Source organism: Chiloscyllium plagiosum, unplaced genomic scaffold, assembly GCF_037043375.1.
Source record: "Chiloscyllium plagiosum isolate Xiang-an unplaced genomic scaffold, Cpla_swu_hap1 HiC_scaffold_11, whole genome shotgun sequence".
In the NCBI taxonomy this organism is placed as follows: Eukaryota; Metazoa; Chordata; class Chondrichthyes; order Orectolobiformes; family Hemiscylliidae; genus Chiloscyllium; species Chiloscyllium plagiosum.
Window position 1 is genome coordinate 92,854,586 of NW_028270149.1, and position 18,575 is coordinate 92,873,160.

At 46.7% G+C, this 18,575-nt stretch overlaps 1 protein-coding gene across 4 annotated transcripts in view; it reads left to right on the forward strand.

Annotated features, from left to right (window-relative positions):
* The window catches only part of LOC148148881 (uncharacterized), a 105,728-nt gene extending 87,622 nt beyond the window's left edge, over positions 1–18,106 (forward strand). For all 4 annotated transcript variants that reach the window (XR_015758601.1, XM_087991802.1, XM_087991801.1 and 1 more), the window contains 2 exons: positions 12,885–12,996; positions 17,295–18,106. Coding sequence is in view for 3 of the 4 variants with exons in the window: in XM_087991802.1 (XP_087847928.1) it covers positions 12,885–12,996; positions 17,295–17,314 (132 nt within the window). In the remaining variant the exon portion in view is untranslated. The remainder of the gene's footprint in view (positions 1–12,884; positions 12,997–17,294) is intronic.
* The last annotated feature ends 469 nt before the right edge of the window (positions 18,107–18,575 follow it).

The window sequence follows — 18,575 nt, forward strand, 5'->3', positions numbered from 1 at the left end:
GCTGCCACTGCCTGTATACAGGTCGGCCATCCACATGACACAGGGTCTAACATTTTTGACAAAAATGCAACCGGCTGACGTTTCCCTGCCCGCAGCTGAGTAAGCACACCCTGGGCAATTCCGCCGGCGCTATTGACATATAACTGGAACGGTTCCTTCAGGGTGGGTAAAGCCAATACCGGAGCTCGAATCAGTTTATTTTTAATAATATTAAATCGCTGCTCCTCCTCATCTGACCAGTCCACCTTTTGTCCTTCTTGTCCCAGTTTGTCGTACAAAAATTTTACTAAAGTGGTGTAACTTTCAATCCATATCCGGCAATACTCTACTAGTCCCAGGAATTGTCTGACTTCCTTCTTCGTCCTGGGTATTGGCATACCCGTAATTCCTGATATTCGTTCTGGCGTGATACGGCGGTGCCCCTTACTGACTTGATGGCCCAGATATCTTACTTCTCGCTCCACAAACTGGAGTTTTGTCCTGGAGACGCGTAGACCCTGTTTCCCCAGGAAGTTCAACAGGGCAACGGTGTCTGCTCGTACCTCCTCTTCTCTTGGTCCTGAGAGTAAGAGATCATCGACATATTGGAGCAATTGATTCTCCGCGTTACACTGAAATCCTCCTAAGATCTGCTCCAGTATTTGTCCAAACAAATTGGGTGACTCCGTGAATCCCTGCGGCAAGACCGTCCATCTTAACTGTCGCTTTCGTCCTGAGAAGGGATTCTCCCATTCAAAGGCAAAAAGGTTCCGACTTTCTTCGTCAAGGGGGCAACTCCAGAAAGCATCCTTCAGATCTATTACGCTGAACCATTCATGTTCGGGGGGAATTTTACTCATTAACGTGTAGGGATTAGGTACCACCGGGTATCTAGCCTGGACTACTTCATTCAACCCCCGCAAGTCTTGCACCAGCCTATATGTCCCATCAGGCTTCCTCACAGGGAGTATTGGAGTATTGAAAGGGGACATGCATTCCTCCAGTAGTCCATCTGTGATTAATCTTTCTATCACAGGTTGTAACCCCTCCCGTCCTTCCATAGCAATCGGGTATTGTTTCCTTCTTACCGGGCCTCTTCCTGGTAACATGGTGATTTGGAGAGGTTTGATGTTTAGACCCCCTCTGTTCCCCTCTCGGTACCATACTTCCGGGTCTATTTGTTGATCATCTTCTTCGGTGAGGGCGAACAACCTTACCACCATTTCCCCGTTATTTGGTACCGTTCCGATCCCTAGTTTGACCTGCAAGTCTCTTCCTAACAAATTAAACCCCGCCGATGGCAGTAGAAGGAGGTCTCGTTTAGTAGTTCTGTTTTCATACCCAATTTCCACGTCCTCCACCACTGGGACTTGTAATTTCTGTCCTCCAATTCCAGATAGCCCCATAACTTTTCCTCCTGCTCGGGTGCCGGGGGGTATTTGGATTATACTCGATCTTTCGGCTCCCGAGTCCACCAAAAATGTGATCTCCGATCCTTGGGGCCCTACTTTCAAGTTTACCAGGGGTTCCTGTCGATAGTCCTTTTGCCCCAAGGGTAGGAACCCCCGACCTCCCTAATCTTCCTCCATCAGGGCGTACGACCTCACCTCCCATTTGTAGCGGGAGCACTCCCGTTTAAAATGTCCCTCTTCATTACAATAGTAACATCTGAGTGTCCTCTTCGTTTCCCTGTCGCGGTCTCGCGTTCCTCCACTCTTCCTTTGTTCCGGCCATGGTTCTCTTTTCCTCTGCTCTTGCCACGATTCTCCCCTTTCCTGTTTCTGCCACGGCTCTCCCTTTTCCTTTCTTCCAGCTGTCATTTGTTGCACCGTTTGCATCATTATCTTTGTCGCCTTCCTTTGCTTCTCATCGTCCCTTCTCACAAACACCTTTTGCGCCTCCCGTAGTAGTTCACTTAAAGATTTACTATCCCAATCATCCATTTTCTCTAACTTCTTTCGTATGTCCGGCCAGGCTTTTGATACAAACTCTACCCGTATGAGTTGTTGCCCCATGTCCGTCTCAGGGTCCACCCCAGCAAACAGCTGCAAATTCTTCCTAATCCTGTCTAGGAAGTCCGTAGGGGTTTCCTCCGGGTTTTGATGATTACCAAAGGCCTTGGTAAAATTGTGCCCCTTCGGGGCTGCGTGTCTTATTCCTTTTATCCAATATTCCCGCATGTCTCTCATGTTGCGCCGTCCTCCCTCCGTGTTCTTATCCCACTCGGGGTCGGTGAGGGGAAACTTCTGCTCCCCTCCTTCTCCCCCCTCTCTCTCCCAGACCAAGAGCGCAGCTTGTCGTATCATCTGACGCTCCTGGCTAGAGAACAATGTTTTCATGATGGAACAGATCTCTTCCCACGTGTAAGTATTCGGACCCAGGAACTGATCCAATTGTTCAGCAAGTCCCATGGGGTCCTCTAGTAGACCCTTCATCTCCCTCCTGAAATTCCGTACTTCAGTACTCGTCAAGGGAACGTTCACATATCCCGTCCTTCCCTCCTCGCCCCCCATGGGCACTTCCCGGAGTGGATTCATTCTTGCAATCGAGACAGGGTTTTGTCTGTGACCCTTTTCAGCTTGAGATCTGGTCTGTACCCCTGAGGTAGTTTGTGATTCCTCCCCATTTTCTTCCCCTTCCCCTGAATCGTCGTCACCCGAAGGAACATTCTGTGGGGCAGACAGGGTCACATAGGGCGGCGGTAAGTGATCTAAAGGGTCCCATTCTTTCTGCCCTTTCGAGTCTTTATTAGTCACCTGCATTTGGCAAGATATCGTAACCGGCAGCCAACAAAGGGCATAATCACTTTCTTTCAGATTAACATCAGGTTTTGAATTGACATATAAAATGAGGGCTTGCCGGACCCAGTCTTCGTCAGTACCGAATCTAGGCCACCACACTGAGTCGCCCTGAATAGGTTTCTGGGACCACTTTTGACAGTATTTTACCATCTTCCTTTTAGATTTTCCCTTTCTTCCACCCTGATCCCAATTATTTAGCATTCTCCCTAACGGACTATCGTCAGGTACCCCGGGGTATGTGTCATTGTCCCTGTTTAAGCCTACCTTTCCCTTAATCGCCTTAGATCCCTTATTTCCCATTTCCGAGGACTTCGTATTTTTCCCGTGATAATCTATCACAATGTAGCCAATTCCCGGACCTTCAATCCCGTGATCGCCCAGGTTCCTTTGCAGGCACCCCCGGTCTTTGGATTCCTGTGTCCTACGTCTCTGTGACACAAATCACAGGCACCCCGTAGGTACACGTTCCTCCTCAAACACGGTCTCTGCAAAATCCCTCACAGGCGAGCCCCGGTCTCTAGATTCCTGAGTCCCACGTCTCTGTAGAAAAAAAAATCCACAGGCACCCCGTAGGTACCCAGTCCTCCGGAAACACGGTCCCCACAAGTTTTTTCTTACCTGGGTTCGGTGCACCGAAATTACTCGATCGTTAACCGTCCCCACTGCCTCGGGTACACCCCTCCTTTGTTTTCCTGAGCCTCCCGGATATCACTCGCTCAAGCCGCGCGGGGCGACAAGCAAGGAATCAGGGACTGCCGAACTCGGCAGGGTGCACCTTCTCCGATATCCTTCCTCAACTCCCCTTGCGGCCGGAGTGTTGATCCCGGATGACGAGCCCCCAAGTTGTTAGAAACGAAAATCGCTTCTCAATAATCGCTCTAGACAAATTCAGGAAAACAAAGTTTTATTAACAAGTCAAGTCTGCAGAGTCGGGCACCCTTAAAGAAAAGGCGCGCTGAGGCTTATAAAGTCTCCCATTATATACAGCACAAGTCCCTCCTCTCCTTGGCTCCAACAAGCCATGAGGTTCACATTCTTAAAAACATCATTATTTTTATCACAAAGTCTGCAACAAAAGGCTCCAGAGTCTCCAAAGTTTGTTGTTTTTCTCACCCTGTAGTCTTATCAGTCAAAGGCTTTAATCTGAAACAGATGTCTCTCAAGTCGTTCCCCCATCCTGGAGTCTTATCAGTCAAGGACTCATCCTTCCCTCCTGTGTCAATGGTTTCATCAATCAAGGGCCTGTTTGTTTTTACTCTGCTCACAAATTGTCAGCGTTCTGCACAATTTAAACTAGCCTGTTTGTTTTTACTCTGCTCACAAATTGTCAGCATTCTGCACAATTTAAACTATTCTACTTTTGAGTATATAAAATGTTCTAGAAAAGAAACAAAAGTTTTGTCTTTTATTATAGACCAGTCCGTGGTCCAGGCACATCTTAAAGTTTAAACCGAAATTACCTCTCACAGCCCCCTTTTCCTTGACCAGACCCTTAATAGACAGCCAGTGTTTACAAATGCTGTCAGCATTGACCTGCACACAAACAGGAACATGCTGGCACTGATCGCTCAATTTAACTCACTTTTAAAATATTCTCACTTGCCAGACTTCCCTTTCCCTGTAAATAGACTCTGCAATCACATTTTGAAAGGTCCTGGTTAATACGATCAAGATTGGGCGAGCCCCATTTTATAACTTGAACTTGTGGACCAGGCTGTCCTTTTCCATAGCTGCTTCCAAACTAATAGAGCTGTGGTCACTTTGGCAAAATGCTTTCCCACTAACACCTCAGTCCCTTTCCTGACCTTGTTTCCCAAAGGGAGGTCAGACTTTGCCCAATTCTGTTTTCAGGCCGTTTATATATTGATTGGGAGTTTACTGGAAATCAATTTCCAAATTCCTCCCTTGCAAATGCTGAACACTGGCAGTCCTGGTCTAAGGTGGAAAGTTAAAAAACTCCTACCATAACAGCCCTATTATTATGATTGACATTTGAGATCTCCCGACATATTTGTTCCTCAGTTTGCCACTTGTTATTAGGGATTAGTAGGACAATCAAATAGAAGTGATGACCCATTCTTATTTCTCTGTTCCACTAACATAGCTTCACTGGGCGATCCCACAGAAATATCCCCTGTAAGTACTGCTGTGATGATTCATGCAATCAAAACCCACCACCACACGTCCTCTCTCGCCTCCCCTTCGATGCTTCCTGCCGTCCCTCTACCTTGAAACAATGAGCTGCCAGTCCTGCCCTCCCTCAGCTGTGTTTCTGTAATAACTATAATCTCTCAGTCCCATGTTCTAATCCATGTCCTGAGTTCATCTTCCTTAGCTGTCAGGCCCCTTGCATTGAAATAAATGCAGTTAAATCATCAGTTTTCCCCCATTCCCTGCTATGTTCTTGCCTGCCTTATCACTTAAAATGGCTCTCTTTAACTTGTGTACCAGCCTCAATCTTCTTTCTGGCTTTACGACTGTTTAAGATACAACACCCTGCCAGATTAGATTATATCCTCTCAAGCAGCTCCAGCAATTCGCCCCACCAGGATATGGGTCCTCCTCCCGCTCCTAATTCAGGTGCCTTTCCCACCCGGTCCACCTGTGCTGACACCTTCAGGGATCTTTGGGTTGTCCACTCAGGTCCCTGTGTTCCTCAGCACTCCACAAGTACCAACCATTCATTATGTCTGTCCTTCGCTTATCGTACCTCCGACAGGGTATGACCTCACATTGATCAGAACTAAACTCTGCTCAGATTATCATCTGATCGTCATTAGACTGTAGCCTGAGACCATCCCCCTCACTGTGAACAACATCCTCACCTTTCATGTCATCTGAAAACCGACTAATGATACCTTCTGCTTTCACATCGAAGTTATTATTCGACAGAATAACCAGCGATCGTTTCTGCACAGATCTCTGTGGTACTCCCACTGGTGAAACAATTTCAAACACGAAAAAGATTATCCACCAATTTTGTATCCAAATTACCAACTTGTCTTGGATCCCATGGGCTCTTTCATTTTGGACCAGCCTTCCATGTGGGAACTTGTCAAAGGCCTTAATGACTCCATGTAACCCACATCATCTGCATTGCTCCCTTCGGGATTTTTAGACACCATTTCAAAAAACTAAACTGAATTCCTCCTACAGTATTTTCCTCTACCAAATCCGTGATGACTAATCAGAGTTGATCCTTGCATTTGCAAGTGTTGATTCATCCTCAGGGTGGTTTCCAATAATTTCCCTCCCTCTTGCTGTCAGACTATCTGCTCTGTAATTATCTGGCCTATCCCTGCTGCTCTTCCTGAACAAATGAACCACATTACCGATCCTCCAGTTATTCGGCACTTCACCTGTTGCCAGCAAAGCATTAAAGATATCCACCAGGGCCCAGCAATCTCCTCTCTTACCTCCCATAGCAGCCTGGATACATTTCATTGGGCACTGGGGATTTCTCCACCTTTTTATGCCTGCGAAAATATTTAGTACCTCCTCCTTATTGATCTTAACATGTTATAGAACCTCACCATCCCGTCTGAAATTCCTGGCTACAATGTCTTTCTCCTGCATGAATACAGATGGGAAGTATTCATTGAAGACCTCACCCACTTCCTCTGGCTCCATGCACAGATTGTTTCTTTGGTTTCTAATAGGCCTCACCCTTTCCTCAGTTACCCTTTTATTCTAACTATACTGACAAAGTACCTTGTGGCTTTTCCTTCATAGTATCTGACAAGGATATTTCACAGCCATTTCTCAGGACCCCGTTGCACTCCCTGTACTTGTGAATGGCTTCACCTGGTTTTATTGCACTGTGTTTTCTTCATCAAACTCACGATATCGCTTGATCTGTATTCGCTGGACTTGCTGCCTTCACTACTCCCTCTTCATGAACACAATGGGATCGGCTCCTGTGAAATGAGTATCAGGCGTTAGGTAAGAAGTTAAAAAGCAGGACCTCAAGGGCAGTGATCTCTAGATTACTCCTAGTGCCACATGCCCCAGTGAGGATAGACATAGAAAGATAGGCCGGGGGGTGGATGTATGCCTGAGGAGCTGTTGGAGGGACAGGGTTTTCAGTTCTTGGATCATTGGGATCTCTTCTGGGGTAGAGGTGACCTGTATGGGGGGGCAGAGGGGGGGAGTTGGGGTGGATGGGTTAGACTTGAACCAGAGGGGCACCAGTATCACTGCGGGAAGATTTGCTCGTGTTATTCTGGAAGGTTTAAAGTAGTTTAGCAGGAGGTTGGGACTCTGACTAAGAGAGGGAACATCAAAAAGTCAGCGGAAAATACATTAGCCATCGAGAGCAAGTTTCCTATTCAGGATGTCCAGAGGCACAGACGAGGGAGGGAAAAGACTTCAGGTTTAAAGTTCATTTATTTCAACGCATGAGGCCTGGCTGGTAAGGTAGATGAGCTCAGAGCATGGATTGGCTCTGGGGACTGGGATATTATAGCCATAACTGAAACATGTCTGAGAGAAGGGCCGGACTGTCAGCTCAGTGTTCCACGATACAGAAGCTACAGGTGAGACAGAAGGACACGTAAGTGCGGAGGGGAGTTGTCCTTTTGATAAGGGAGGACATAACAACAGTGATTAGAAAGGATATTCTTAAAGAATCATCAAATGAGGCCACATGTTTAGAACTTAGAAACAAACCAGGGGTGGTCACTCTGTTGGGATTGTATTATAGACCCCCAAATAGCCGGCAGGTATTAGAGGAGCTGATGTGTAGAGAGATTGGAGATACCTGTCGGAATAATAGAGTAGTATTGGTTGGAGACTTTAATTTTCCCAGTATTGATTGAGCCACCCAGAGAGTAAAAGGCCCAGACGGAGTGCAGTTGTCAAATGTGTCCAAGAACGTTTCCTAAATCAAGATGCAACTCTAACAAGGCCCTACTCTACTCAGACGTGTGCAACACTGGACCTCCCCTCAGAAAACGTGGTCGGGCAAGTGACTGAAGTGTCAGTCAGAGAGCACTTTGGGTCCAGTGACCACAACTGTCTTAGTTTTAACATAGTTATGGAAAAAGATCAGACAGGTCCACAGATTAAGGTGTGAAACTGGAGCAGGGCCAGGTTTGGGGCCATTAGGCAGGATCCAGCAGAGGTCGATTGGGTGAATTAAAAATAGCACAAAACCAGGTTATAGTCCAACAGGTTTATCTCACAGCACCAGCTTTCAAAGCGCAGGTGATCATCCTAAAAGATGAAAACTTAAACTAAATGTGTTTAGTATTACATTCCATGACACTGCAATCCTGTTGCTATAAATTCTGTGCCTTATGATTGTGCTCCACAACCACTTGTTGAAGCAGTGCTCTGAAACCTAGTGCCTCCAGATAAACCTGCTGGGCTGGAAGCTGGTGTTGTGTGATTTTTAACTTTGCCCATCCCAGTCACCACCGGCTCCTCCACATCATGCTCCCATCAACTGGGTGAGTCTGTTTGAAGGTAAAGGAATGACTGGCAAATGGGAGCCTTTTGAAAGTGTGATATTAAGAATCCATGGCAAATTTGTCCCTGTTAGAGTGAAGGGAAAAGCTGGCAGGTTTAGGGATTCGTGGCTTATGAGGGATATTGAAGTTCCGGTCTGGAAAATGAAGATGGTATACATTGGATTTAAGCTTTCCATATCTACCTCACCTACCTCACCAGACTGATTGACACAATCAATCTGTGAAGACCCTACAATCCTCTCAGGTCCCTGCAGCATTCCGATCTGTAGAACCTGCTCCAATGCCTGTGACTCTTCCAATCCAGTTCCTATAAGATTCCCTGTCTGTGTGACATCCAACCGTCGCCAGCACACACCCTGTCAATGTAAGCTCCTCCAGTCTCTCTATCTATCCGCCCATCTCTATAACCTTCTCCAGCTCTTACACCCCTATCTACGTAAAAATCACCATCCCCTAACAACACTTCCCACTTTGACCAACTGTAAGAGATGCTCCCTTATCTGTGAAACTGTCTCCAACCAAAATTGCCCTTGTTATCTCCTGGAAAATCTGTCTGATTCCACATCCTCCATGTCTAAATAACCTTCACAACCTAAACCTTCCTGTATCAATAAACATCTACTGTCACGACTACTCTCCATATGTCTGTGTGTTCTTCCCACTGTACAACCGTCTTTATCTCTGTCATCTGCTCCGGTCCCTAAACAACCCCTGTCTGTGTAAACCTCCCCAACCTAACAACATCCTTATCCCTGTAAAGTGCTCCACCCCTCCCAATCTTCTTTGCTCAGTGAAACCCCTCCAGCTCTCCACATCTCTGCATTGTCCTGCAGTTCCACAAAACATCCCTCTATGTGGAACTTCCACCAGAGACCACTACCCACCATATTTCTAATCCCCTGCTGATCCCTCTATCTCTTTTCCCAGCTTCAGTCCCGACAACCCTACTTCCATATACAACATCATCAAGTCCTTGCAATCCTCCAGATCTGAGGAAACTCCAGCAGACATTGTGACTCGCTCATGCTTCCTGATGAAGGGCTTTTGCCCGAAACGTCGATTTTGCCTGTCCTCGGATTTTCCCTGTCCTCGGATGCTGCCTGAACTGCTGTGCTCTTCCAGCACCACTAATCCAGAATCCATGATCTCTGACTGCCTACAGTGATTTGAAACTTCTGCAATTCAATAACATCTCCAGTCTCCTTGCCCCTGCCGATCATGGTGAACTGCTCCAAACCTCTCAACCCTCCCTGCCTGTGTTCATCATCAAGTTGATACAACTCGTCTCATGTCTGTAGTGCCCTGCAGACCCTACAATCCTTCCCGTTTTTGTGAATTCTGCCTATCACTATTACTGTCCCTATCTGCGTAAATGCCTCTAGTTACTACAGCCTCTTTTCTGTGTAGCCCCCATCAGACCCTAAAGCCATGCTGTCTGTGTAACCTCCTTCAGGTCTATATCCTCCAACTTGCTGAAACCTGCTGTCACCATTGCAACCCCCATTATTACTCAACATTGCTTCGTCTTTAAAACCATCCCTATCAGTGTGATCTCTTCCACTGCGTACAACACTCCCAGTCTGTGCAATGAGCGATGCGTAGTTTTATAAAAGGGGAATTTAAAAAAAATCTGTTGGATTCTATATTTTGGTGTGACCATAATAGGCAGAATAGGTAAGGGTGGGGGAGGCTAGTAGCGGTCAAAGTATATTTGAAATTTAGGAAGCATTTCGATCATTTTCAACAGGGGCTAAATATTAGCTCGGGAGAGAATAGGGACCCTGAAAGGTCAATGAGGCTGTCTGTGTGGAATCACTGCTGATAGGGGAGATCCAAAACAAATATTTTGCATTTTGATTTGCTTTGGAGAAAGACATGGAAGTTCGGGAACTTGGGAAAATAAATAGTGATGTATTGAACAGAGTTCACATAGGATAACAGGATGGTTTAAAATGAAAAAAGGTTGATAAAACTTGGGACATGATCAGATGTATCCCAGCGGTCCGTGAGAAGCTCGGGAGGAATTTACAGGGCACCTCCCAGAGATATTTGTATCATCAACAGCCACCTCAGACCAGTGAGACTGATGGAAGAGGTGGGTAAGTTGTTGGAGGAGATTCTGAGAGAAAGGATCATCATGCATTTGGAAAGGCAAAGATGGATCAGCGATGGTCAGCATGGCTTTGTGCATGGGAAACCATGTCTCACAAACTGGATTGAGTGTTGGTGGAAGTAGAAAAGTGATAGAGCAAGGCAGAGCAGTGGACGACGTCCACATTAACTTTAGCAAGGCCTTTGACAAGGTTTTGCATGGCAGACTGGTTAATAAGTTTAGATCACACATAACCAGGGATCATTCACCAACTGGAAACAAAATTGGATTGACGGTAAGAGACAGAGCATGCTCATAGAGAGTTGCTGCTCAAACTGAAGGCATGTGACCAACGGTGTGTCATGGGGTTCGGTGCTGGGTAACTGTTGTGCATGATTTATATGAACGGTTTGGATGATAATACAGGAGTCATGGTTAGCAAGTTTGTGAGTGAGACTGGAAGTGGTGGTAAAGTGGACAGTGAAGAGGATTATCTGAGAGTGGGCCAGTGAGTTTACGTTTAGCAAGTGGAGAAATACACAATGTTGCACCAGAGCTGGACTTGTACAGTCAGAGACCCAGGGATGCAGGTAAAAGGTTCTTTGAAAGTGGTGTCACAGATAGACAGGTTGGTGAAGCAGATGTTTGGGATGCTTACCTTCATTGGTCAGTGCATTGAGATTAGGAGTTGGGATATCATGTCATGTTATATCTGTACAGGACATTAGTGAGGTCACCATAAAAATAATGTTTATTACCTGGAAAAACTTAACTGGTTCACGTCTGTCCTTTAGGGAAGGACATCTGACATTGTTACCTGACATCTGACACCATGGCTCACGTGTGACTCCAGACCCATAGCAATATGGCTGATTCTGAGCTGCCCGCTGGGAAATTAGCTGTGAGGCAAAGAATGCTGACTCAATCAGTGACATCCTTATCGAATGAATGAATACATAAAAAATACGTGTCCCTCCCTACCACTGTAATCCCCTCCAGCGCAGCAATCCGTACTGGCTTTGTAACACCGTTCAGGCCCTTGCCCCTCTCTCCACACTCTCACCACCTCCAGCACATTCACCTCTCTCTCTTCCTATCATCTGGTTAAGCCCTGACAATGTTTCCCCTTCCTACTGCACTTCTTCTGCTACTCGACCCATTGTGATCCCTTTAACAAATACTTCCATATTTCTAAAGCATTGGCTTCTTCAGAATTGTTAGGTTTTTTTTGTCTTCTGCGCATCGCTTAATGAAGTCTGGTAAATCCTGGGAATTGCTGAGCCAAGACCGTCCAAAGTGGGGGAGGAGCATTGGGACAGCATCGAGCAGCTGGACACTTGATGTGGGGAGAAAGGGGAATCCAGGAGAAAACAGCACAAGGAGCGCGCTGTCACACCAACGTCCCACCCATCCCCATCCCACGGCCACCTTCTGCCCCAAGTGTGGAAGGCCACATCGGTCTGTACAGCAACACACAGACTCCCCTGAGAATGGGAGAGAGTCAGCCTCGTTTGTGACCCACCGCCAATGAGATGGTGAGATAGGGAAGTTGAATCCCCTTCCAGTTGTCCTACTGTCTTTGTTACAAATTCCAATAATTCCCTGTCCAATGCCATGCCTCACAATGTAATGCTGTAAAGGGGCCTTAACACTGCTCTTCACCTTCTGTGTTCTGACTCTTATTACCCAGAATTTGGTTTCCTAATGTTTGATAGTGTGAGGCCACATATAATCCCATTGTTATCCCTCACCATGAGAGTTCCCCATTCTCCTTCCCACTCTGCCTGACTTTCCACAATGTTGTGTAGCCGTGAATATTAATGCCCCACCTTTTGTTCACCCCTGTGACCACGTCATCCCGATGGTGATGATAGAAATCACAGTCACAGGAGCATATCCCTTATTACAAATGCTTTGTGCATTCAAATTACAAAATAGTAATTTACTTTTGAAATCACAAATTCCTGTCACAAACCTATCTGCTGATGTATAGTTTTAGTTAAGCTTAGTCTCTTCCTGTTTCTTCGTGGTTTTCCTCAGCCACAGCTCCATGTTTCAATATTTGAACATTTCTCTATGGAATTGAGAATTTCCTTTCAGCTGAGCCCTGTCCCTCATTGACTGTGTCAGTTTAAAGCACTCTACATTGTCCTGGTCAATCATTTGATCCCAGCACTGTACCATCTCAATAAAATAGCTGACTCTTCCCTGAGTACTGGTAGCAGTGCCCACTGCATCAGACCCATTTCTTCTGACACCATGGTTTGATCCTGAAATCTTCCAGCACTCGGGTGATATCACTCAGTCTCTCTCCATTTGGTATCCCTCACTGTGTGGGTCTAATGGCTGCCTCTGTCAGCGTCTCTCAATCTTACAGCTACGCCGGATCCGGAGCCAAAAGAGTCCTCCGATCCACAATAGTACAGACCAGGGATGGAGACTGGGATTTTTGTGATCTCTGCTGGACTCAGTGCTATTCTACATGAGTTATCCTCACTGCATCAGTCTAATTTCCATTCTGTCTATTTCTCTCTCATGCAGGCAATCAGGATGTTTCTAACTCCATTCTCATCCATCACCTCAATGAAGACGCTTGGTCAGCCAGAGAGAGATGGAGAGGGAGATCTGGAGCCTTCAGTAAACCCTGAAGCCGGTAAGATCAATCATAGTAAACAGCACAGGGTGGAGTTAGTGGCCATCTTTATTCAGACCTGGAACACAGGACATAGTTACAATGCTGGGCAAGGAACAGCAACATTCTCGGCTTCATTCCCACCACCTTGTGAGGGCCCTGCTGTCACCTCTGCTGTACTGGAACTCCCTGAGACTGCACAGGAGGTCCCAGGCATCAGTCTTGGCACATACTCTATTAGTGATCTCTGTAATATTACTACAGTCCCGATAATCCTTCCTCTATTTGGAATCTCCTCTAGTACACACAATGCTGTCTGTCTCTGTCAGGTTCTCCAATCCCTGACACACTAATCCCTAAACTTCTCCAGTAGATACTAAATTCCTTCATCCCTGTAATTGCTGAGCCCTGTTGACCCCTGTAAGCTCCTCCTACCAATGCCACCCTCTATGTAAATGTGTTTTGTCTCTAACCTCTCCATCCATCCCTATCTGGGTAAACTTCTCCAGCTCTTACAACCCTTCCTTACCTGTGAAAAAAATCGTAACCTCCTTATTGTTCTATTAATCTTCGATCTTAATCTATTTAAACTTCACCCTCTCCCCACCAACCCTGCCGACCACAGGAACCTCTTTCATTTTGTGCAACCCTCCCCATTTGTGTAACTGTCTCCAGCCCAGTAACCTGGCATTCTCCATTGCCTTCCTATCTATGCAGCCTCCAGAACCTAGAAGCCTTCTTATATCTGTAAACATCTGCAGTCACTACAACCTTCCATATCTCTGTCAATATACACAATAATCTCCTATTGAAACACTCCCTGTCTGTGCCTCTCAGTCTGCCTGCCTCTTCCGATATCCATGAAGAGAAAATGAGGTCTGCAGATGCTGGAGATCAGAGATGGAAATGTGTTGCTGGAGAAGCGCAGCAGGTCAGGCAGCATCTAGGGAACAGGAGAATCGACGTTTCGGGCATTAGCCCGAAGAAGGGCTAATGCCCGAAACGTCGATTCTCCTGTTCCCTAGATGCTGCCTGACCTGCTGCACTTCTCCAGCAACACATTTCCATCTCTTCCGATATCCATCCCTATCCCTATCTCCAGAATCTAATCCAGCTCCCTCTCCCTCTGTAAATTCCTCCAATCCGCAAACCCCTTTGTCCCATGAACATTATTGCCCAGATTTAGCTCAAAAATCCTCGAGTCCCTGTAAGCCTCCCTATCTCTGTAACCTCTATCCATCTGTTCAACCCCCCACTACTGAGGAATGACACCCTGCATTCGCCATAAGGCAGATGGAATGACAGTGAACAGATATGCTGGAACCGTCATTCTGGAGATGTAGCTGCAGAATGACCATCGCTGGGAAGGGAATATTGAAGGGTTGTTGGGATCTTGGCAGGACAGGCAAAAATCCAACAAGTTGTGAAGAAAGGATGAGGTTAATGCATTAATGAGATAGCCACGTGGAACTGAAGATCAAAATTTGGAGTCTATTTGGATGGAGCTGGGAATGAACAAGCAGCTGCAACAGTCATTGGCTGGAATTCTTTTAAAGAAATCAACCAGTGATGGGAATGTCAATATGGTTACAGTCAGGGCACTGAATGTACTTGTAGCAAGGGCAGTACAGTAACTGTGTGTGACAGTGGTCTCCATCCCGACTGGATAATTAATGAGTATCAGGGCTGTAATGGATGGAATCCTGGATTGTATACGAGATGGTTTTCTATAACATCATATCAAGGAGCCAGCAACAGAATTGTCCATTGGAGTTCAAATGCTGTGTAATAATAAATATCCAATAGTCCCATTTTAGAGGAGTTTGTGAGGAAAGACCCATAGTGTTATAATGCAGATATTGAGTTCGAGTTAAGACCATAAGATGTCGGAGCAGAATGAGGCCATTTGGCCCATTGAGGATGCTCTGCCCTTCAATCAGATCATGACTGATCTGATACTCTCCAACTCTACATTCCTATCTTTTCCACCAAACCCTTGTTTCCCTGATCCATTAACATCTGACCATCTCTGCTGTCAATATTCTTAATGACCCAGCCTCGACAGCCCCCTGCAGTCAGAAATTCCCACAGATTCCCTACCCTCTGAGTGAAGACATTCCTCCTCATCTCCATCTTAAATGGGTGAGCACTTGCTGGGATTTTCTGCCATCTGGTTACACATTCTCACGCAATTGAAACGAAAGGAAGTCACAAAGATAATTATTGCAGATGATATGAAAATTGGTGGAGTTGGGGGGAATGAGCATGGAAATCCAAGGTTGCAGGAGGTTACTGATCAGTTGGAAAGATGTGCAAAGAAATGGCAAATTAAGTTAAATCTGTACAAGTGTGAGGTCATGTCAAATTCAAGAAGAATGTGAGGATACTGAGGGACATTGATATACAGAAGGATCTTGGTGCACTGAGTGGTAAGGTCCTAGGGAGTGTTACTGAACAAAGAGACCTTGGAGTCCAGGTTCATAGTTCCTTGAAAGTATAATCCCAGGTAAATAGGATAGTGAAGAAGGTGTTTATTCTGCTTGCATTTACTGATCAGAGCACGGAGTAGAGGAGTTAGGAGGTCATGTTGTGGCTGTACAGGACATTGGATAAGCCACTTTTGGAATATTGCATGCAGTTCTTGTCTCCTCCCTATCGGAACAATGTTGTATAAATTGCAAGGTTTCAGAAAAGATTTACAAGGATGTTGCCAGGATTGGAAGATTTGAGCTAAAGGGAGAGGTTGAATGGGCTGGGGCTACTTGAGGCTGAGGGGTGACCATATAGAGATTTATACAATCATGAGAGGAATGGACAGGTTGAACAGACAAGGTCTTTTCCCTGAGGTAGTGGAGTCCAGAACCGGACAGCCTAGGTTCAGGGTGAGAAGGGAAAAGACCTTCTAAACTTTAACAGAAAACTAATTGGGAATAAATGGATTATTGCTTGACTCCCAACTATGCACAAAGGGATTCGATGCATTTGATGGATGGACAAAATCTACTGTTTCCATGTTTGTTGCTGACACAGAACGAGATGGGAATGTGGGTTGTGTGGATGAAGCAAAGGTGACATGAACAGTCCATGAGTTTCCCTTGTACAAATTCATTGATGGGATGTGGCCATCACTTGCTTGGCCATCATTACCTTCCCATTTGTAATTCCCTGGAGAAGGTGGTGGGGAGCTGCCTTCCTCACCCACTGCAATCTTTTAGGTGTAGGGACAGACACAGTGCTAGGTGGATGGAGCGTGGCTTGGAGGGCACCTTGGCAATGCTGAAGTTACCGTGCACATGGAGCTCCTGTCCTTCCAGGGTATAGTTGCTCTGGGTTTGTGAAGTGCTGCTGAAGGGGCCTTCCTGAATGACCTCAGTGCTGCTTGTAGATACTTTATTTATTTATTCATTCGTGGTCATGAACATTGCTGGATGTATTGTTGATTTGGAGTTGTCCCTGAGAAGGTGGTGGTGAGCTGCCTTCCTGAACCACTGTACCATCCGTTGGAACTGTTGTTATCTGTGTCCCCTCCAGCAGGCGCTACAACACTCCTCACATCTGTAACTTCATAGAGACAATGCAGCTCTTCCTGTATATGTGACATCCTCCTCTGCTGACAACTCTTATTGTTCACCAGAATGTCTCACCATCTCCATTCCCATCTGTGCTAGTGATCTCTCAAATTTCTTTATTCTTGTTTAAACTTCTGATCACCTATAACCTCTTCCGTTCTAAATTTGTAACTCCTCAGTATCTGTAACTCTCCATATAACTGTATTCAATGACAACACAGGTTCCCTTCCTTAAATCTCTGTGAATTACAGCGGCTGGTTGTGCTAAATTGGTACTTTTCATCCTCCTCATCCATCCTAGCTCTTCCAGCCCCTGCAATCCCACTATTTAGAATGCTCCCATTCTCTGTACCGCCTTATGTTCTGAGGGTCCTTGAACACCACGAGTGCTTCAAACATCTGTAACTCACCCAGTTACTGCGAGTCTTCTAATTCTGTAACATCCAACAGTCTCCAGTGCCACACAACACTCCCTGGCTGTCAATTTGAATTTGTTGAAGTCTTCACATCTCAGTAAGCAGCTCACAAAAATCCCTTTAGACTCTACAAGGCTCCATCACCAACAATCGCCATCTCTCTACTTTTGCTTCCCTCAGTGCCTACAACCCTCCCTGTATCTTCCAGTAACCTGCGTTAGACACTGCAGGTCTGCCTACCTCTCCAGATAACCTGTTCCATTCCCAACAGCTCCCTCAATCACTGTAACACCTTCTGCTCTTTCTAATGCTTCTCTTTTCCACTGTCTTCCAGGCACAACGGCGATCCTGTGAGGGACCAGTGTGCAATGGGATGTTATACATCTCAGCTGAGGTTTGAGGCCTACCATTACCTGGAAGTCACAAAGGGAGAGAACCTGAGAGAGAGCAGCACAGAGCTGGAGAATATTAATCAGCAGCGAGGATCGAGGCCGACTGGGACTTGGAGTTGGAGAAACAGCAGAGCAGGAGGCTCGAAATCAGCACCGAGTCACAGAGGGAGTGAGCATGTGAGGGAGTAACTTGAAGCAGGAACATGAGGCTCACTCACGCCTGGGAGTTACAGAAGTACCAAAGTGCGAGGATATAAATCAGCACTGAGGATCGAGGCCTAGACATACCTGGGAGTCACAGAGACAGTGACCCTGTGAAGGAGCAGAGTGGAGTGGAAGCTGGAGGATTACACGTCCCTGGGAGTCACTGAGACGGTGACGCTGTGAGGGAGCAGAGCAGAGTGGAGTGGGACCTGGAGGGTTACACATCCCTGGGAGTCACTGAGATGGTGACGCTGTGAGGGAGCAGAGCAGAGTGGTGTGGGAGCTGGAGGATTATACGTACCTGGGAGTCACAGAGACGGTGACCCTGTGAGGGGACAGAGTGGAGTGGGAGCTGGAGGGTTACACGTCCCTGGGAGTCACTGAGATGGTGACGCTGTGAGGGAGCGGAGTGGAGTGGGAGCTGGAGGATTACACGCCTGGGAGTCACAGAGATGGTGACCCTGTGAGGGAGCAGAGTAGAGTGGGAGCTGGAGGATTACACGTACCTGGGAGTCACAGAGACGGTGACCCTGTGAGGGAGCAGAGTGGAGTGGGAGCTGGAGGATTACACGTATCTGGGAGTCACAGAGACGGTGACCCTGTGAGGGAGCAGAGTGGAGTGGGAGCTGGAGGATTACACGTATCTGGGAGTCACAGAGACGGTGACCCTGTGAGGGAGCAGAGTGGAGTGGGAGCTGGAGGATTACACGTACCTGGGAGTCACAGAGACGGTGACCCTGTGAGGGAGCAGAGTGGAGTGGGAGCTGGAGGATTACACGTATCTGGGAGTCACAGAGACGGTGACCCTGTGAGGGAGCAGAGTGGAGTGGGAGCTGGAGGATTACACGTATCTGGGAGTCACAGAGACGGTGACCCTGTGAGGGAGCAGAGTGGAGTGGGAGCTGGAGGATTACACGTATCTGGGAGTCACAGAGACGGTGATCCTTTGAGGGAGCAGAGTGGAGTGGGAGCTGGAGGATTACACGTATCTGGGAGTCGCAGAGACGATGACCCTGTGA